This window comes from Ostrinia nubilalis, chromosome 6, assembly GCF_963855985.1.
Source record: "Ostrinia nubilalis chromosome 6, ilOstNubi1.1, whole genome shotgun sequence".
Classification (NCBI taxonomy): Eukaryota; Metazoa; Arthropoda; class Insecta; order Lepidoptera; family Crambidae; genus Ostrinia; species Ostrinia nubilalis.
Genome location: NC_087093.1, coordinates 881,496 through 903,475, shown reverse-complemented (window position 1 = coordinate 903,475; position 21,980 = coordinate 881,496). Strand labels below are relative to the sequence as shown.

At 34.6% G+C, this 21,980-nt stretch overlaps 3 protein-coding genes and 1 long non-coding RNA gene across 7 annotated transcripts in view; 2 read left to right on the top strand and 2 right to left on the bottom strand.

Annotated features, from left to right (window-relative positions):
• Positions 1-1,259: 1,259 nt before the first annotated feature.
• LOC135072781 (uncharacterized) lies at positions 1,260-4,534 on the bottom strand. The gene is made up of 2 exons (XM_063966818.1): positions 4,501-4,534; positions 1,260-2,947 (listed from the first exon to the last, which is right to left on the bottom strand). Exons 1-2 carry the CDS (start codon positions 4,532-4,534, stop codon positions 1,260-1,262), a joined length of 1,722 nt encoding a protein of 573 aa, XP_063822888.1.
• A 627-nt stretch (positions 4,535-5,161) lies between these two features.
• On the bottom strand, positions 5,162-10,174 carry LOC135072377 (etoposide-induced protein 2.4 homolog). The gene is made up of 7 exons (XM_063966280.1): positions 10,021-10,174; positions 9,775-9,929; positions 8,861-9,116; positions 7,989-8,108; positions 7,281-7,504; positions 6,930-7,001; positions 5,162-6,678 (listed from the first exon to the last, which is right to left on the bottom strand). Exons 1-7 carry the CDS (start codon positions 10,033-10,035, stop codon positions 6,576-6,578), a joined length of 945 nt encoding a protein of 314 aa, XP_063822350.1. The 5' UTR covers positions 10,036-10,174; the 3' UTR covers positions 5,162-6,575.
• Positions 10,175-10,219: 45 nt separating this feature from the next.
• Positions 10,220-15,355, top strand: LOC135072378 (uncharacterized). Its single transcript, XR_010257418.1, has 7 exons — positions 10,220-10,677; positions 10,773-10,930; positions 11,296-11,352; positions 11,785-11,854; positions 12,309-12,498; positions 13,141-14,066; positions 14,324-15,355. It is a non-coding gene; the product is annotated as an uncharacterized LOC135072378 (long non-coding RNA).
• An 889-nt stretch (positions 15,356-16,244) lies between these two features.
• LOC135072379 (ATP-binding cassette sub-family G member 4) overlaps positions 16,245-21,980 on the top strand; it is a 56,649-nt gene continuing 50,913 nt past the window's right edge. For 2 of the 4 annotated variants that reach the window (XM_063966285.1, XM_063966284.1), the window contains exons 1-2: positions 16,245-16,399; positions 18,738-18,865. In XM_063966285.1, the coding sequence (XP_063822355.1) occupies positions 16,368-16,399; positions 18,738-18,865 (160 nt within the window). In that variant the 5' untranslated portion in view covers positions 16,245-16,367. Of the gene's footprint in view, positions 16,400-18,556; positions 18,866-21,980 lie in introns of those variants that run through there. The other 2 variants (XM_063966283.1, XM_063966281.1) reach the window with 1 other exon arrangement.

Genomic DNA, 21,980 nt, shown 5'->3' with positions numbered 1-21,980 from the left:
GCTATAGCTGACGCAAGTGTATTTTACTAATAGAAATGAATTGGTATAGACAACTCTATCCACTACAAAAAGTTACAAAAGGGGATAGTCGCTTCCACCAGAGAATTCAACTGAGGTGGAATTGTGTAAAGCAATCGTAATCATTTGACAGTTTCATAACGTACGATAAAGTCAGTTAACAAAGCGTTTGACAGAATAATCGTACGTTATGAACTGTCAAATGATAACGATTGCTTTACAAATTTCCACCTCTGGTTTTGTAAACAGAAGTATGGCCTAAATGCAACAGTGTGAGTTATAAAGATTTTCATGAGAAAGTTACAAGTTAAACAAAGCTCTATGTAAATAATGAAAAACTACACAGAAGACATGATATTTGTTTTCATGCTCACTTTATTTTTATTTATGTGCATATTACTAAACAGTGTAAACAGAGATTGTGAAACTCCTAAGATCATAAGCTTTCAAACATTAAAATTCACTCGGATGCAAACGTTTTCATACATTTTCTGATGCGTTTCCAAGTGTCTAGTTCTATAAGTTTTATCTATGTATAGATTACAGTTACTTTGAAGAAAGAAAGAAAGAAAGCAAACATAATGTAATCCACTATCAGCAGTAGACATGTAAATTGACTGAATCAGACCGGTCACGATGGTCAAATACCATAAATGACCGGTCAAAAACGGTCAAATTCAGTCAATTTTTACTCAATATTACTGTACTGCCACCGAATAATTTATTTATTTAGGTACCCAATTTTCGCGGGGTGCGGGGCGATTGCGTAGGGAAAGATAGAGAGCACAATAAATCATTACAAAACACTTATTGTTTCAATTTAGAAGTTGTAGACTCATTGTACAAAATGTTTACAATAATAAATCATTACAAACCACTTTTTTATTTCAATTAAGATGTTGTGGATTTTTATCAATCACAAAATCTAAGAAAAAAATAAAAAAGTTCTAAACTATTACTGAAATCAAATTTGACCGTTTTTGACAGTTTATGACTTGTTTTTTACCGTTTTTGACCAATTTGACCGTAAATGACGGTCAGTCAAATTCAGCCGCTTTGGTCATTTTTAACACTAATCAGCAGACATTAAAGTCATCCCATATTCATAATGCAATCTACACAAAGAAAGTGCAAGTCGTCGACATGATTCTTTTGAAATAAAGCAGCCGACAGTCCGACACCAAGCCGGGCTGTAGGCGGCCTTGGTGTAGAATCCTTAATGTACCTAATCAGATTCAATTTTACGACATTGGAACTCTATTTACCCGCTCCAAAATTATTTCCACCGCAAACGCGATAGTTGAGACCGCCATTCCGAATAGTAAACAATGCCACGGAACCAAAACAATATACTTAAATTCATGCGTAGTCCCCTTTTGCCCCAAATCCCGTGTTCTAAAAATGATATCCATTGATTCATCGATTATACCACTTTCTCTCATCGCCATTAGGTGTCTATGTAACTTTTCCATCATCGGGAAACCTTTATACAGATACATGGCGTACATAATCTTATTCATTGGCCGATGAAAATAATAAAGCCTGCAGCTAGACGCATCGCAAAATTCGTTCTTATAGTATAAATAGATTGCGAAGGGACTGAAGGTGAACGCGGTCTCCGAGTAGCTGACCGTCTCCATGCTTTGGTAAAGGTTCCCGCATCCATGCGACAGAGCTTCAGGCTTGAAAGTCAATTCTTTGCCCTGGGCTGAAACGTCCTGCATTATTGGGCTCACACACGACTTCAACTTGTAAATGGCCAAATCCTCCTCATTGGAAATCTGGTAAGCTTCCAAAGGATGTGTCGTCAGGCTCGTCAAGATCGTGGTGTAGTGCGAGCCGATCAGGAAAGCAAACCAAACCCAATATATCCACACGAGTTTGGTCACCGCAGTGTCCCTCATTCTGACACTGTGAAGAAGTAGAGCTCCGAACATATTCAAGATCAACAGAGCCCTATCCTGAACTTTGAATGCTTTTATCATGAACCACGCGTAAAACAAGAACACCAGAACGAGCAAAACCCAAACTACTGGTGGAAATTCCATAGTAATGTATCGCCAGGTATATCTTTTTTCCGCTTTTTTCACTAATATGATCACTTCGTCTACTGGTAAATGTGACCATAGGACATCGAACGCCACCGCCCTTTCTTCCAAAAGCAGCATCCCACCCATACTGATGTCCACGGCGTTGTCTCGCAACGCTTTCAATGGGCCAACGACAGACATATTGCTGTCAATAGTTGAGAACCGTTCGGCGTTGTCTGTGTATAGGAGAGTATAGTTGAAATGTTCGATCTCAGCGAGAACTTCCAAAATATACTGCTCGACTCCTTGCACGCCACCAACCTCTGTTTGAGCTGGGTTAATAGAAAAGGGTGGCCAGTGCACTGTCTCGACATTGAAGTTGCAGCGCTGAAGACCAGTTGTTACTTTCTCAGGGTAAACATTTGCGACGTTAGGCTGCGAGCATTTACCATAATGGATTAATCTGTCATAACGTTTTCCACAGCCATAGTTCTCGAATGGGTTATAGGTGTACAGATTCATATCAGTCGCTCGAACAACAAGAACGTTGATGACATGCAACTTAAGGAGTACATCAAAAATATCCCGAATGTCTGTTTCAATTTCGTTAAAAATTATCAAAAAATTTACGGTGGGTTTCCACGCTGGCTCGTGGATGAGACACGGGAACTCCTTGACGAAGTCTGCCACCGTGCCGACGTGAACCAAGTAATTTTCATTGTACTCCGCAAGACTGACGTGCACTTGTCGTGATATAATAGAATTCGTCAAATTATCTTTCATATCTCGCAGTATGTCCTCATCAGATAGTATGTCAACATACGTGATTTGTGTAGTGAAATATTTATTAATTATACTCAAGACACAAGAAGCCAGATCAGGATTTTTGGTGGTCGCCACTGGAATTTTATATTCTCCGTTTACATAATATATTAATAGGAAAATAATATACAGTGCTGCCATTATGGAGACTTTAATGTAAATGCTGCATTAGAACTAATAACGATTCATTAGTCCTGTAATGAAAACATCAATCATCACCTCATTAGGTAGGTTGGCCTGCTTACAAGCTAGCTCCAATTAGTAAAAAGCAAAGTAACAAAAAGCTTCTATTTACGTTCGTCAGTAATTAATCATTTACTTTATCATTTGATCAGTATATTTTTCTATAGCTTTCCTACATAAAATCCCAGAAGGGGTGAACCTAGATCATAATTTATCGACGACAAACATATTTTATTAAAAAAAATTTTTTTTATTCATTAAAAAGTTATTACGATTCATCTTGTAGGGTACGCGCACAGTATATATAGATTTATCTACTGTGGTACGCGTCTCTCGAAATATTAAAACAATAATTACCTACCTTACAAAGGTAGACATTTTCTGCAATAGCTTATAACTAGTACTTAGTTAAACCAGTTCATAAACAAAGTCAATGTTAACTTGCACATATTAGGCGCCTCAATCACTGCGAGCAAGGAAAACTGGACAGTGGGAATTTTCCCTCGTCATTGTGTAGTTAATAATTGGTTCTTCAGGATTTTCCATTATTTCTAATGATGTTTCGTAGACTTTCTCTATGAAAGTAAATAGCTACAAGAGCTGAAAGTTAAAATGAGTTTTTTATGCTAAATAACTCCATGGCATCTTAACTTTACACACTAGATTTGCTAATATTTTTTAACTCCTATTTTATAACCTCCCAGGTACTAACAAAATGGTAAAAGAACAAACTATAAATGAAGTGAATCAAAACCTATTTATTGCTCGAGTTCACTATCGATGTTGCTTCCAAAATTTAAACAAGGAAACGATGGAGTTACTTAATTAACATATTCATGTTAAACAAAATATTGTTGTTTATTAAGAAAACCATACAGATAACAAGTAAATACTTCAAATGTTTGCTATAAACTTAACGCACTTTATTTTTCGTGTCTTACTAATATTATAAAGCTGAAGAGTTTGTTTGTTTGTTTGCTTGAACGCGCTAATCTCAGGAACAAGGATATCCCACTTATCGAGGAAGGCTTTAGGCTATTAGAACATCACCCTACAGCCAATAGGGCCGGAGCAATAAAGAAAAATGTTGCAAAAACAGGAAAAATATTCATTTAATTTTCACGAGTACGAAGTCGCAGGCACAGCTAGTTCAAGCATAAAGCTTGGTAAGTAGATAGTTACATAATACAGTATTTTACTTACTTACCTATTTTAATGATTATCGTGTTTACTCTCCAGGCTCCTGAGCTGTGATCAGCGACGTGTACTTCTGCAGTGTCCAATGGCTTTTCATCCTGAATCAGATGTCCGGGATGCTGGCGGCGTTGCAGACGCCCAATTCCACGATACCTCTTCACGATGACGACCTAAGCTCTCTTAGAATGGTAAGTTACAAGACATTTGCCATTTTAAACATGGAGGTTCATTCATTACAATGAGGTCTCACAGTACGCGTGGACGCACAGGGTCAGGTCCGTCATGGTTAACTTCCAAAGCAGTGGCGGCGTAGCATGGGTTGGCACCCGGGGCGATAGCACAGCCAGCCGTTATACATTTTAATGTCATTTTTTGACGTTTGATATAAACTCGCACTAGGCCCTCGGAAGCCAGACAGGCCGGACATTATTTATCTCTGCAACCGAAGTCGTTGGTATACCACCAACTTTATTCCCAGGGGTATCGTGGGTCTGAGAAGTGTAAACTTTAAAGAGACCCACGATACCACCCCCCTCGTACCTATCTATCGTTGGTCTGAAGTGGTCTGTAAAAAGCTAAACATGTCCGGTTACCTGGCAACCCTAGCTGCGGCGACTATTTTTAGTGGTGAATACCCCAGTCCAAAGCAAGAGATCGAGTATTCTTTCAAACATGACAAGTTTGAAAACGTGTATGGAAGTAAAGAGCGAACAATGAACATAAACGACTTCATGTAATTGTTACTAGTTTCTTTGTTACCGAATTAGACTTGTTTGCAATTTAAACTAGCCCAGTCATAGTTACCCGTAGGTATAATTTATTTTAAATACTGACATATGCAAGTCATCAAAGAAAAAAACATTTTAATATAGGTATTATGAGTAGACATAAATATAATAAAAATGCAGTAATAAATCAATCAGTCCCTTTAATAAATTATGTCATGTATAAAATCAATCACAATTGGCCATAACTAGATGAAAATGATTTTAATATAAAAACTATAATTACATCTTATACAAAGCAATCTTCATCTTGACTCCGGTTACAATAACGGTTATTTGTGAATATTATTAAATATTCTGTATTTAGGCACCTTCGATAATATTTTTGTTTTAAAGAAAAACACTGAAATTGCATGAATTATACAAAATTAAATAAAGAGCAATATTGATAGAGTATTTCTTATAAGTTCATTGGACTTACTTCGAGGCACTACTGTGACTTTTAGTACTAGTTTTATTAAAAGACCTGAAGGAAATATTGTTAAAGAAATATAATTAAGTAGTTTCTATAAAAGTAAAATCTACATTTGAAGCAACTAATACGCCTTTTCTCTCACATTTTATAGTTCAGTCGAGTATTTTCTTCTAAGTGTTCAAAAAATAAAATATAGCTTCTATAAAAAGGCGCGTCACGATTGCTTTATAGTCAGAGTTGTGCAGAATTATTTGTATTCTTAAGAAAATAAAAGACTAGAAACCTTCCTGTTAAAACGATCAACTTTAAAGAAGTACTCATACTTCTAAGTATTTATTGTTAACAATTCTAGGATACAACTTGTATCCTAGTAAAAGATATCATACAAGTTCTGTTGCAAGATTTAAAATACATAAAAAAATAAAAGGGGTCACTTGTATCTCTCAATGGCATCTCAAAATGTTGCCACTTATGAAAAAAATCACAAAAATTTTGTACCAAATGGAATGAACATGTTATACAATAATAAACTACAGGCAATCTAAAATACATTTCCACGATATTTCGTCGAGTACATTTACAAAAAAATGTACTAAAACTAAAAAAAACTAGCATAAAAGTGTGACCTCAACAATTTTGCACAACTCTTTACAAGTGTATTAAATTATTATTACTAAACCCGACTTAAGTCTCACTGCGAGAGTTCAAACAACAATCTTATTACAAACCAACATTCCATAATTCACACTAGCAACCCCAAAACTTAAAAAATACTGAGTGTTGCCATTGGCACTATGAGGCGTGAAAGGTTATACATTTGTTTATGCTAATAATTCCCAAAATTTAGCAAAAATAGCCTTTACAAGTTAGCTGCAACACATCAAACATGAAGCACCATTTATGCGTCTTGTGTCGTTAAAAAATCGGGACATACCCTCACCACACCTCAATGTCCACCAGACACACACCAACATTGACAGCGGTCATGTGTCACTTTTTTTTCTCATAGTTTCCCGACCTCAATAGACAACCAGTCAAGTTCCATTTTTTTTTAATTTTCTCATAGTTTTCCTCATGTTTTTCCTTGCCAATGCCAATGGTACACTCCGGTTATCTCCAGGGGCGTCACCGGGCCCGCTGGCCGACGGCCTCGGCGCCGTGCCGCGCGAAACGGAACATGCCGTTGGATATCGCCACCACGGGTGAGAATAGTCGGAGGGGATACTCGCTGGAAATAAAAAAAATATGATAAATACGATGACACTTCTTTTCCCGATTGCGCCAGAAGAAGGGGTCTGTATTATATGGTCGGTCTAGGTTCCAGCCTAGTTTCGTGTTATAATATCGCTAACTTTCAAAATAAACTGGAGGGACATTACAGGGGTAGACACTTTAGTTTTAGACAATAGTTTTGAGTGTAGGTAATATAATATTATATGTATTAGATAATCTAAAGGAGTTTGGAATAGACTATCTTACCTTCCAGTTACAGGGGTAGCCTCGTTGCCACTTAATATAAATACAGGGAAGAATATGGAGAACACACAGCCACTGAAAAGGGAAAAAGTAATATTTTATTTTATTATTTACTTAAGCTACTGAAATTAAGAAAAATTATATGATATTATTTCTATAAGCAGTGCTAAATAGAGTTCAAATTGTAATAAGTAAATTAACACCTGTTCAATTTATAGCAATACAAAGTCTCATTGGACCAATAGCGAATTGGCCCAATAGCAAATTGGACCAGTCGCGAATTGGGACTAATCGCGAATTTGTGATTTTTTTACGATTGGACCAATTGCGAATTGGACCAATCGCGCCACTCACCTAATGATATAAGATTGTGGTATCTGCGTGAGCACAGCCAGCGGCAGGCCGAAGCCCAAAAAGTACGGCCAGTTGGTCTCGATGAAGGTCAGCCGCTTGTGGAGCTCCCAACCCATGTTGAACCACTTGTACTCGAACGAGTACAGCGAGTACAGCAGGCACATGTGTACTAAGCATAGCAGCTCGCCCACGTATGTTATTGGCAACATACTGACTAGCATGCTCTGGAAAAATGTGGTAAATTTAGTATTGTCAACAAAATCATTAGTAAAATTTGTATTCTTATACATACTGACTGGCCACTACACTATAAATAAAACCAGTAAAATATACTACAAGCTTTTGAGCCCAAATCACGTTTTTGTCTTATACGCCATAGTACAGTCGACAGTATAATAGCACTATTAAAACAATATAAGGTGCCACATAGTTTTTTTGTGCTGGCATCCCTAGCTACTAATTTTTATTATTATTATTGGTTTTTGGGCCTTCATTTGCGCCAGCTCGACCAGGTTTGATCTATTGTGGCAGCCCTTGTTTAGAGTTCACTGCTTAGTCCCGTTGAGTCTATAAATTTCGAGATTCTTTGGAGCGTGATATCTGCTATCTCATCCGGGTGCATGATGTGTCGCCCGAGATGGATACTTCTTTTGGTCATAAGCGGGCCGCATACACTCATTTTTATTACAATCATTATTAATAATTTACCTGCACTAAAAATAAAGCTTGCACTAGCAAACTGAAGAGAGAGTCGGCGATTATCTTGCTGACGCTGGACATGAACTGCGGCCGCCCGCGCCGGTGGCGGTACGCTGAATCGGCAATATCCTACAAATAATAAATAAATATCATTGAAGTTGCTCAAATACAGAAAATATTTTAAAATACAATTTTATTCAGAGACGCAATGTAATTGTCTTGTCGGCCGTTTGGTGTAATGGTTCAGAACGGACTACTATGCCGAGAGGTCCCGGGTTCGATTCCCGGCCGGGCAGAAATTGAAATGATGAATTTTAGTTTCTGTGACGGGTCTGGGTATTTTCTATGTATATTAAGTATGTATTTACAAAAAAAAAGTATTTAAGTATGTTTATATCCGTTGTCTAGTACCCACAGTACAAGCTTTGCTTAGTTTGGGGCTAGCGGCGCAGTGTAAAAATGTCCATTGATATTATATTATTATTATTATATTAATTAATGCTACGCAAGTGCCGTCGCTTGCCTCTCTAACTGACGTAACTGACATTTTGCAAAATTTTTAGACAGATCGATTCGTCTTGCGAAATTGATTAAGATGGTGTCGATAACTCAGTTTCGATAAAAATGTCAGATACGTCAGAGAGGCAAGCGACGGTGTGAGAGAGAGAGAGCAATATCAGCATCAGCAGAGTACGCACGGCGAGTAAAGGCGCGCCATTCATAATTACGTTCGGAAATGAGTGTCTTGCAATAAGAAAAAAGAAAAGTAAGCATGGTATTGATTATATAATATAATTAAATAAATAAATAAATAAATATAATGTAGTTTAAAAGACATTAAGTGCAAAATATTGAACATAGTATTTTTCTTAAATACTCACTTGGAACCACAGACTGTTCACAAGCTTGCTTAGCAAAAACAGTGGCAGCACCCAAATCATCCTAAATGTCATCAACAGGAACGGTTGCATCCATCCCCAGACATTGTGCGCCACCCCCGGATCGTGCCCAAAGACAACCGTCACTAAGTACTTCACCGCTGGCAATAGAGCGTACTCAAACACTAGTATGCTGAGCAAAAATATAAAACCGTTGAGGATGCATGATTGCAACACCCTTGTAAGTACTTTTGATTCCCTAGAAAAGAAAACAAAAATGTTCTTAACTCTTATGACAGATTTGGTTAGATGATAACAATTTATAAATACAGTGCATACTCTTTATAACTACACTCAAGGGACTGATCATTTTTTTACGTTATAGTTGTTGTTGTATAGAGTGACATAGTAGAGCAGACAGAAACAAGGTAAACCAACAAAGTCAAGAAATTGTGATGTTATAAAGAGTTTTTCGTTAAATCGAGTGACGTCATGGAGAGGTTACACTGTAATTGTGGATTAATATTTTTAAATATTAATGTTTGTTATTGTATAGACAACTGTGGCATCACATTTTATGCAGTGCAGCTGTGATTTTGCATCATAATCATACAGTGATGTGCTGTACAAAGTACAATACAAATCAAAACAATGTTTTTGAATGATAAAAACAAGTTTTAAACAAGATCATAGTTCAAATATTTTTAACAGTAAGATAACAGTTTTATTAATTTATAGGACTTTATTTTCATACAGTTAGCTTGACAAAATAGTGAAAATTCTGTAGATTTTAAACTCAATTATTAGATTAAAATTTTACTTGTAGACGAGACCACTTGAATAAATAAAAAGAAATACCATGCGGTACTCAGATATTGCATAACGAGTCTACAAAGTACAATAAACAAAGAACTTACTGTTTCACTTTTGTTTGCTTCTGTTTCTTTGTGTCTGCGTCAATGTGAGGCGAGCTCCTCAAAGCCCGCTCGTTGATTTCCTTGTCTAAATACAGAAGAACAGTAACTCCTCGCAAACTGTCTATGAACCCCTTGATAAGAGACACAGAAAAATTCTGAAAACACGAAAGTTGTGTTACCAAAACAATGTTTGATCAATACATAATAACTTTCATGGGAACTTTATTAGACCTTTTAATTACTCACAGTTATGCTTTCCATTTTTAAGGCTCACGGTACTAATTTCCTATTGTTTCATTATTCACGGCGTGTTAAATTAAATAGTTAAAATTACCACATCTTTTGTTGAATTTTGTGACGTGCGTCGTTCAACGTCGTTGACAATGTTGACATACTCTCTAATCACAGATGAGACAGGGCATAGTGTTTGACAGATGGTTAGTCAAATGTCATTTCTAGGAGCATCCACATAATCTCAGCAAACATAGCCTGTAGGATTGGGCCAATTAAAAAAAAAAAGAGCATCCTTTACGTCAACTGTCATTTTAATGACATTGACAGGACAGTATCCACTCATTCATTCGCTGATTTTGCTCGCTCATTCAATCAATCATTCATTCACTCAATTCTTTTCGAAATTCCGAGAAAAAAATCTTGATTCCGAAATATTCGGAAATAAAAGCAAACAATGGTCATTTTACCGTATTTACATTGTTTACCGTATAAACAAGATGGTTTCTTATTATCACCAAATGCATCGTGACTGGTTGCTCGTCCACCAAGTCCAGGGTTTTTTCTCTAGCACGTGATGAAGCATTGCAGGCTCTAAGGATACAGTACCTCCTCCTGCCTGCAAATCCTTTATCAGGAACTATGACAAAGGAGCAACTTCGTCAAAGAAAGGCAAGTCATATTTTTAGGTTATTAAACAACCTTCCAAATTGCTATAAAATTTGCTGCAATTTCCCTAGGACTGAACTGACTGATTTTTGTTTCAGGTCTGCCAATCACATTTTGAGGATAAATAAATCTAAAACAATCTATTGGTTATGACAATGATGAATGGATGTCCTATTTTTTATTTATCCATGAAGAAAATAATAACATCTCGGCGACCATCCAAGCTGTTGCTGATCAGGTCATCCAGTAAGTTAAAGTAAGTATATGTATACCTAGATTCAACCATAAAGTGTTTTGCAAGTACTAATTTAATTAGTCTATACGAATAAAGAAAGTTTAATTTTTTGATTTGACTAAAAAAGTAAACAATGTTCTTAATAAGTATTACTTTTATTTTAAGATCAATCTACTTAGTCAATAAAACTAAAATAGAAAGAGATATTTTACTACATTTCAATAAAACAAATTATCCTTATTCTATTTGTTTGGATTAGGCACCTTACATAAATTATATTATTGACACGGTAACTTACCACTAAAAATTGAAACATTAATTTTAACATTTAAGATTTCATACAGGATGTTGCAATAGATGATTATTTATATTTTTTTTCTTTCTAGCTGCTAATAGAGATAACTTCAATTCAATGTTGTTGCCAGATAATGCTGTGAGTGAAGGTATGTTCAACTCAGTTGTAAATAATACCTAAGTACTTTTAAATTGATGAGTCACCTACAATATTCTTTGAACATAATTTATAATTTCAATACGTAATTTAAACTGATTTTTCGTGATAGTAATTTTTCTTTTGTAATGTTTTGCAAGCAATACCTATATTAATTCTGCAAAGAAAACTCTTTCTTGAGTTATTTAAATTATATTGTTTTGTATGATAATTAATTGTACATTAAGTTTTACAGGATTTTGCCAATATATTTATATTTAGTAGAGGTTGCAGTATTCTATCTTATAAAACTATCTTTTTAAATTAATTTTACATAGTTATAACACAGGTTATACCATCATACTTAATTAATTTTATAGGTTTATTTTATGCTAATTTTTTAATTGTGTAATAAATTTTAATTATGTTTTATTAAATATTTCAGAAACTATATCCTGCCATCTACATCAGAGCCACATCTGTCATTATGGATAATATTATTGCTGCGTCCTAAGGTATCATAATAATGTATTTAATTTATTTAAATTCCTACGGGAACGGGAGTAAGCGGGAAAAAACATTTGTATGAAAGAATCTAAACCGCGTAAGATAGATCAACGCACAGCGTAAACGGCTAAACCTAGGCACTTGAAATTTGGAAGGGACGTAGCTTAGGTACCGTAGAGATGCAATAAGAAAGGAATTCCTGAAATTCCCACGTGAACGGGAATTAGCGGGAAAAAACATTTGTATGAAAAAATTTAAACCGCGTAAGATACATGAAGAGGGTAAAACGAGATCCACGCGTACAAAGTCGCGGGCGGCCGCTAGTATTCTTCTAAAATTATTAATATTAAGTATTTCAGTTACATATTTTGATGCTTTTTTCAAAGTAGATAATTAATTTTAAGTAAGCGTTTATAATAATGTTTAATACATGTATTATACTATTGTTATTAATTATTTCAGGTTCAGCTTGCAAATAAACCCATCAAGCAGAGGCGGTACACACAAACAAAAGGTGGACTCTTTGGTTTTTTAAAACGGAGCCCGAAAGCGTATGAGCTATTGCGCCACATATTTATTTTGCCTAGTCAACGATCAAGAAAATGAAGGTATTGAGTGAAAAAACTGCCGCAATGATACAGCCCCAAATTTGGTAGGTTTGACAAACGCTCAATAATATCATTTAAATGTAAATTATGTACAGTCGAGTTCATAAATATAAGTGCAGTGCCAATTTAAAAAAATATTGTAAGCGTTTTAACGATCATACAAATCTAAAACAAATTCAGACAAATGTAATCATAAGCTGTTCATAAATATGTTGCGGTAACGCAGTATTGACTACGCTACTGCTCTATAATCTGTTGATAATGCGCATGTGCATATACCTTAAGTTGTAAAGGCATTAAAGGTTTATTTTCGTGCGCCATAATGACTGTGATTTCATGGATAAGTCCACGCATGCTGTTTTTGATAATATTAAATTTTGAAATAAATAAAAAAAATCTGCTCTTTACGTAAATCGATTAACTTACTAATAATTCTGAGTCGCTCATAAAAAATGGCAACACCTTAAAGAGTCACCCAGTATGTAGTAGTATTATCCTTAATAATATTGTAAATGTTACACCAAATTGAATCTGGTTTAATATGAAAGGAATAAGCGTCGACAAACATCACGTGCGGGTACATACAAGTCGCCAATTTGAGTTCTTTTTCTATTATTATAAACCGCTTATTCAGTCTGTTATTATTTGTAATAAGAATCATAATAATGTAATTCAAATTGTTTCAGATTCCGGCCCAGTGTATAGTTTTTTTAACTAAAGTTTTTTGTTATTTTTGCCTCAAGAATGTACTTATTGTGAATTTCTTTGTTAATGGCTGTATAGTTTTACTTGAGTCAAAGAAAATCGTAGTTGTTGTATAAAAAAATAATTTATAAATCTATTAGGGTACATTTTACTGTCGTCTTTTTTTTCTTAGAAACTTGCAGTAGATTATTCACTTTTTTGGAAACTGATAATTACTTGTTAATACCATAATTTATTATGGAAAATTGTACTGTTAAGTAGGTAATTTTTTTTCATTACCTTATAGTAGATAATGTCTTTTGTTGATGGCTGTATAGTTTTACGCAAGTTAAAGAAAATCGTAGTATATTTTTTCTACACAAATTTTAGTTATAAGATGACATATATGATTGTTTGTTTGTTTGTATTGAAGAGGCTCCGAAACTAAGTACTGGACCAATTTGAAAAATTATTTCACAATTAGAATCCTTTATTTTCCCTAATGAAGATAGGCTATAACCGGATTTTTACAGGCGGTACGAAGTTCGCCGGGTCAGCTAGTTTCTTATAAACATGCAAATACGGTAAAAATGATTCATTTTGTTAATGGCTGTCTAGTGTTACGCAATTATAGGTAATCATCATTTTTATTGTAAACAGAATTAGGTACCATTTATTTATAACTAGCTTTTGCCCGCGGCTTCACCCGCGTGAAATTTAGTGCCACAGATTGGCATAAATTATACCCTATATGTCAATCTAGATTACAAATAATAATACTGTAAAGGTTCAACCAAATCCGTTCAGTAGTTTTTGCGTGAAAGAGTAGCAAACATCTACACAACCTTTATAATATTAGTAGGATTTATAGTCAGCGACAATAGAAATGTTCGCTCGCTTGAAATTTTGTAAACAATTATTGCAAAAAGTTAATCATCAACAGCCCTTTACAGTCCACTGCTGGACTATGAGCCTCCTCCACTATAGTGAAGGGTTTTGCCATAATCTCCACGCTTGGCAGGCGGGTTGGAGATCGCAGTTTAAAAGATTGATGTTTTTCAGAGAGCGCTGCTGCCCATTCTCTGTTTGATGTGTAGTCCCTAAGTCGCCTCTTACGACACCCGCGGGAAGAGTAGGGGTTGGTGACAAATGTATTCTACTCTGCCGTCACCACACGGCTTAAAGTTAATATTAATTTATATTATTCTGTTCTGTTGGCTTCAATGGTGGGTACCTATTTATTTCAATAAGTTAAACTCTAGGTAAAATTGACATTTAGTATGGAAATGTAATTTTAAACCAGTGTTCATCCCTTTCATAGAGGAGGTTTAATTCTCTAAGGTTCATCCCGGGCTTAATTTTTTTTGTATAATGGGTTTTATGACTGAAATTGACTCAAACTGAGATAAAATAACTAAGAGTCTTTAACATTTACTTACTTGGCAATTAAAGATAGATTTACTCAAATCCTACTTCGTACTATGTAATATTATAAATGCGAAAGTTTGTATGGACGTCTGGAATCTGAATGTTAACAGGTTTGTTACTTTTTCACGCAAAAACTACTGAACGGATTTTGATGAAACTGCAGTATTATACTTTATAACCCAGAATATCTTTGAATGCAGTTCCCTTTCTTTACAAAAATAAAGGAATGTTTCCTTTGAGTAAAATTTTCTATCTACAGTATTAAGAGTACTTTCCCTACAGGTGGCATTACAAAGTTCCACCCTGTATAATTTATGACGATCTTTGACAAACTAAATTTCATGCGTGTGAAGCCGCGGGCAGCAGCTAGTTACTAAATATTATGTTCATAAATAGTTCAGTCTCAATGTTATTGATGAAAATAAAGCCCAACTAGACTTTATTTTCTATTGGCGCGGTAGGTTTTCTTTTATTTTTCTTAAAAACCTACAGTTGATGATTCTGTGAATTAATGACTGTATAGTTTTACTTACTAATAGTATTTCATAGTTTCCTAAGTTTATGGTGCTTACTTATAATTATCGAGTTCAGCGGATGATTTTTTATTCCATTATTATTTTGTAATTTTCCTTACGGAATAAGAAATCATCCGCTTGGTATAATAATATTATCTTCGAACGTGTAGATAATTCTAAGATGTACTTCATGTTCAGACTCAAGTGCTCAAAAGATAGGACCACCTTTGTAATTTTGTCGATAAGTTGTATGCATTAGTTTTTAAGTTGTATTTTTATGAAATAAATTTTTTAATAAAACTTATGTATTTGGTTTTTTATTTCTATAAATAATTTGAAATAATAATGTACCCGTACCGTTATTGGTGCGGTAACGTTACTCGTTATAAAATATATTAAAGCGGTACTGCAACGTCGCTAAGGCAGTCGTTATTAAAAAGTTACGATCTTTTTTTTTTTTTTAGCGCTACCCAATGGAAGTCCATAGATGCCGGAACTTTTACTATGAACGGACCAATCATAGGGCCGTTTCCTATCTGTCCCTGTCTCTAATCTGTGGTTGACATATGTTTTTATCTTTCTTTTTTTATTTAGTTGGCAATGTCAAATCACAGCATTGGAATTGCAGATTTTGGACACGTCAAAAAAATGTTGCCATATAAAAATTTTAATTTCTTCTAATTACTAAGAACAATTTCTAAAAGTGCTAGATAGCTTGTAGTAAAAAACTATAAATTAAAACGCATATTTCATACTTAATTTTTTAAAATTTGGAAGCAGTTATGCTGAAGATAAAGAATTTAAAAGAATTTGAAACTTTTGCTCGGTGATTAGATTTTTCATTAATATTCAATTTCCACTCTTTCAAGTTCACTTATATTTACACATAATGATGAAAAATGAAAACTATTGTATTTAAGAAAGCTGGGTGTCCGCAATTGTTATAATTGAATCCTTAATTATATTAATAGAAATAATTTAATCGTGAAATCATTATAGGTTTAGGAGCTTATATTTTTTGTATGAATCAATTTCGTAATTTTATATCTTTTCATATTTTTATCTAGTTAAACATAGTGGACAACAGCCCTAAATCAACCAGCTGATGACAGCTGTCAAACTGAGTGACAACGACAACAACTAAACTCAGTCGTCAAAATGTCAAATGAATGAAGGTAGCAAGAAACAGCAACGCAGTGTTTTTTGTTTATATCTATTTTCATTATTTGTATTTGTGTGATTGAATTTTTCTCAATTAATAGTGATTCCCACATGAAGTAAGCGAAATGGATAACACGTATATACTCAACAATTTGAGGTAAGCCACTTTGGAAAAGTTATAAAGTAATGAACGTACCTAACAAGTTTTTAGTTCATGACCTCAACATTTTAGATAAAGATTGCGCTTTGTTATTGTAAAATTATGTCCTCGTTCTCATATTTACTGTTTTCGTGATAGTAAAACCTAACAAATTTCGTATTTATTGAGTTCAACTTTAATTTCTGTTTGGTTATTCTAGAAAGTTACCCCTTCCATTGTGAAGGCGTAATCAGGGATATATTGTTACATGATCGTGAACAAGCTTTAGCAACCAGTGTCCTGAGTAACAAAGCGTATATAACTGCTTTTCAGGTTAACATATTGTAACTGGAGTTGTAGCATGTTTTTCTGTAGTTTTCTGCCTTAGTCATTTGACCTCAATTAGTTTACAATTTCTCCAAGTCAACATTTACTGACTGGTGACCCCGATCTCAAATTCCTGAACTTAAAACTAAAGAGAGTGCTCTGGCAGTGAGTTGTTATAACTGGCACCTGTATTATGTTTATTTTATTTGTTTAACAATGTTTCAACAGCATTAAATTGTACATAAATGTGCAGGAAGATACAACTTGAACATAAGCCAAATTAAAGAAACACATTCTATTACTAAAACATTTTTAAATAAGTTAATGTGGGTAGGTAAGTGAACACTAAAACAATTCAAAACTAAGTAAGCAAATTACATGAATGATCAGCCCTTATTTTACAAATCTTCCAATGAAGTTAGTTGTAGAATTGTAATGAGCAAGTGTATATTAAGCCCACAATTAAGCTATCCTTTTATTGAAAATTGAAGACAAATTACGAAAAAAGATGTTGAAGCTGATGGTTTATTATGGCCAGAAAAATACTGCTACATCTAACATCTGTATCATATTGACTATAATTATAGTTACATTCCAATTTTTTTTTTGGAGGTCAGCCAAGCTATCATTTCCAGTCACTCACAAACATTTTGACTACTAGCAGTCTATAAAGAATTAAGATTAATGACTTGCTTAGAACATTATTCAGAAAAATGGTTAAAGTATTTAACATTAACAATTCATAAGTAGTCTATCAAACTTATCAGTATTTTATAATTTGTATAAGAATAAGAATAAGAAAGTCTTTATTCAGCATAATTATAAATTAAGGTATACAAGGCAAGAGTAAGTACATAAAAAAAACATAAAAACATAACAAACAATAAATAAAAATATAATATGCTGAATAGGCGCCCGCTCAGCAAAAATCGCGACATGACACAAACGTCATGCCGAGAAGCTGGTTTTCAGCGGGAACCAATGCGTGATGAGGGTTGCGCGCCCTTCTGGTCGAGATCTGTGGCCGAGACGGATTAATCAGATAGTGTCAGACAGGTTATAGGCAAGCTACAATCTGGTGACACAGTGAGCCAGGTCAGTCTACTGGCCATAAGTTGTAGATTTTTTTTCATATGTGCTCTTCTTTATTTCACTTTAAAATAAATAAGTAACATAGTTTTATTGTTAAAAGTAGTAAGTAACTACTTGGATTGGATTTGATAAAATTTAAATTAATACAATATGTCAAAAAATATAAAGCAGTTCTATTTTACTTTTGAATACTCAGGCTTGGTTGCACCATCTTACTTTGACTGTAACAAACGTCAAAAATCTGTCAAACTCCATACAAAAGTCACCGGTTATCGTTATAGTTATGGTCAAAGTTTGTTGGTGCAACTCAGCCTTAGTATAAATAAGCTACATGCCAGTAGGTATTTTTATCTTTAAGTTATTCATAACATTGTCATTAACATGTTGTATGACATAAACTTACATAATACATAGATGTTCTTGTAAAATGGTAAATGATAATGATGTTTGTTAAATTTCGAAATGAAACTACAAGTACCTACCATTAAAAGCAATAATTATGTGCATTGTAGACGAAATCATTGAATAATGGATTAAAATGAAATAAAAATACTTATTGAATTAAAATAAGTAATAAACTTAACTATACTTAATTGGTAGCATCACAAACAGTTCCCGTGCGCGGGCGCAAAGTTCAAAAACTTAAATCACTCCTACGTCACACGCGGCAAGCGCCCGGCGGCACGCGATAATGATCTCTATTGCGATAGTGATAAGAAAGCAAAGGGCCTGTTATTAACTCCGCAAACCCAGAGGCCGACGTTCATGGATGCAGTCGGTGTCGGCACGTGGCGCGCGCCGCACGTATCTCGCGCCTTTGTCCTTTGTGACGTATAATGACAGTTTGATTACAATAGCCATTGTGTTTCAAAATGAAAGTGGATAAGGAACTGAGTCTCGCCGGCCCGGTGGAAACTAAGCCGATTATGTCTGACAGGAAGGGGAGCCTGAAGGTGACCATCACCCCGGCCCAGCACAAGACCCTCACGCACTTGCCGAAGAGGCCTCCAGTGGACTTGGCCTTTACAGACCTGACGTACCGCGTGCAGGAAGGCAGAAAAAGCAGTGAGTACAATATTTCGCAATTCAACAACTATGGTCATAATAGTGTACCTTGCGTAGCCCTTTCATTTTCCTTGTTTACCAGTTTTTAGTGGCAACAAAAACAACAAAGGACGCCCTTTGTTTGTGTCTTCTGTATCTATTTGGTATCAGAAATAAGCACATTGTTTTCCCTTTACAACTTATTTGGTAACAAAATGCCTGAGTATAATCCAACGCCCAAGCGACTGGCGTCAGCGATTTTACCCATTTCAAGATTTATTCAAAACGACTACGTGGAAGGCATTCCTATTAACAATTTCCATTTGAGTCATACGTATTGCATACCTAAGCAACTGTGTTTCAAAAAGTAGCAGCATAACATGCGTAGGAAATATAACTGTATATCGTAGAGCCGTATAATGTCAGACAGGTCTCGTAAAATATAAATGAGTGGTTTCTGAATACGTGATACGATTATGGAAAAAAATTGTTATCTTAATAAATCCGTGTCTTTTGAAACCGTCATAAATGTCCTACCGTGCCCTTCGAAACACGAAACAATTTTCATAACGACCAGCAATGTCCTTATCCAACGCAGAAATTTCCATAAACTGATTTCCTTGCCACTATTAAAATTAAGTATTCAAACGTAGTGTAGATCTTATGAAATAGAATAAAACATAATAACAACTGCTTCGCTTCCAGAAAATTGTATTTCCTCATAATAGTAAAGTAATAACGGCGCCATCGCCGCAATTACATGAATCCCGATGAGATAATGGCCGCCTAACGATGTCAGGTCGTTTGGTTAATTAGAACTCATTAATCGAGTGCACGTTTGTTAATAACCTAAATTTTCCTCGTATTGGTTCATGTTATCGAGCATCAGGGCGTCTTATCGCGTTATCAAAAGGATTTAATACTTATTGATGAAATTTATTAACGGATGTAGAGATTGTGTTGCAATGTGACACGAAACAAATTAAGTAACTGCGTTTATATAGGCACTTACACGTGTTTGGAAATCATTAAACTCATGACTTTGCATTGTATTTGAAATCTCACTATAATCACTAATCATTTTAAGATTGACGCAGATTCGTATGCGTTTTCGAGATAAGCCTTCTTATTAATAAAAAGTTATATATAGGATGAACACTGGCTTAAAATGACATTTCCATACTAAATGACAATTTAAGCCAGAATTCAACTAGGGTGTAACTTTTATTAATAAGGGGGAAGATGTTTCGAAAGTCCTTCTCCAATTTCGAGCAAAAATGACGTACAGTCAACAATAGCATACCACACTATATATAATTTTGTTTCAAAGTAGCACCTAACTACAACTACTTAAACATCTTGCACTTGCATCAACTTGATGCACTGTCGTCCGTACAAACAATATTTCGAAAAAGTTACCGTTCCTCCTGCAGCCAAGTATGAAATGCAAAAATGTACACTAAGCATGAAGATATGCATTGTTAAGTGAGTAATTAGTCACCGTAGGCCTTTATAAACCAACACAATGGTAATCTTGGCAAGCATATTAATACGTCTCTCATCACCTTTACCTGTAAACATAAGCTTATTTTTAGAATAACTACTGAGGAAAAACAAACATTCTCGGGATAGCAAATCATTGAACCTTTATTATCCTTCTCTTACATTAAAATAATATATCAGTAAGTGGACGTAGTAGTAATAGTAGTATACGCAATATTTTCTTCTGAGTAGGTACTCGAAGTTGTAGTGTAGCTTTAAGATCAGAACATATATTTTGTATTTGTAATAAGCTTTAAACCTGTATGCGTATAAAATAAAACACAAATAACCTGATTTGTTGGTCCAGGTTCTAGACCTGCGTCTTAACTTTCATAGTTGTAAAGATTTGTTACATTTATGTGTTTATCTGATCTCAACTCTCAAATGTTATTGTCGTCATAATTCCAATTGCTTCCGCTAAGTCTTACTTCCATCACTCGAGTGCTATCTGAAGTTCTGAACCATGAACCAACTGACCTTTGTATATCGATTCTAGACAAAATATGTACCTAACTGGCGATAACACGGCAAACTAATCAAAATGCACACACAATCACACAAATGCAGAGACATTTAATTCAATTAACTTAAAATTATGAAATGCATAGGTTTGGCCGGTTTCAACTTATTATCACTCAGACTTATTATTGTTAACACAATCAAGTCAATTATACTGATTCTTATTCTATGTATTTTGTGGTTTATACTTAACCCTTGTAGTGACAACGAACTCAATGTCAGGTAACTACGAAAAATTGAAATAAAGCTTTCAATTTGTATGACCCATCTGGAAGTAGAACTCAAGACTTCCGAAGTCTCTTAACTACTGGGTATTCATTTACTGATAATAAGTAGGTAATAAGAGTTGTTAATATTCTGTTAAAAGCAGCAGCTTGATAGTTTGCCTTGTACGGCCTGTTCCGGGTCAAAAACAGTTTCCTTGTTGGATCTTATTTATAGTTTTCATTTATTTAACTCGCTTCATTTCGATTTCGGACAGAAAGTCGATATCGCTAATCTTGTCCATATTATCATCAATATGAATTTTTTCAGCCCCAACAAAGATATTTCGTTTATCCATATAAGAAAAGCTATGTAATCAAAGTTTTCATTCGGTCTGTTACTGCAATGATCATCGCATGTCCTTAATCACTTAAGCTGTCCTGAGAGACTGCCTGAACTTCACGTCACTGACTTAACCTTAATTGAATTTGCTTACAATTTTGCCGCAAATCAATTTATTTAAACAGGAACAAATAATCCGTTGAAAACAGTTATTGGCAATGCATCAATACATTTACACAATGACGTGTTGTTTATCAACGCAGGCGATAAGCACGCGCGTTGCATCCTATTGGATAACTAATGTTCTTGAGCTTGATAGACATTTTACTTTATCGCTAATTGACATTATTATGCCGATGTTATTTTCTAGAAGCTCCTGTTATTTCTCGATAGAATTGTTAGAATTAATATTTGGAGCAATGAACTCGTAGCTTACCATATTATTTTGAATCGTATTACTTTGCCTTTTATTTGAACTTGGCGTTAAAGGGCTACAACAATAAGTAACATAATGTATTTTAATAATAAT

What these genes read in the sequence shown, in the direction of transcription:
- LOC135072781 (XM_063966818.1), bottom strand. Translation starts at nt 4,534, where the DNA reads ATGACGGACCTGACCCTGTGCGTCCACGCGTACT. An exon ending in CCTGTGCGTCCACGCGTACT is followed by an intron (nt 2,948 to 4,500) that starts GTGAGACCTCAT and finishes ATAAAATTCCAG; the next exon opens with TGGCGACCACCAAAAATCCT.
- LOC135072377 (XM_063966280.1), bottom strand. An exon ending in TGAACAGTCTGTGGTTCCAA is followed by an intron (nt 8,109 to 8,860) that starts GTGAGTATTTAA and finishes TATTATTTGTAG; the next exon opens with GATATTGCCGATTCAGCGTA. An exon ending in AAGCTTTATTTTTAGTGCAG is followed by an intron (nt 7,505 to 7,988) that starts GTAAATTATTAA and finishes ACATTTTTCCAG; the next exon opens with AGCATGCTAGTCAGTATGTT.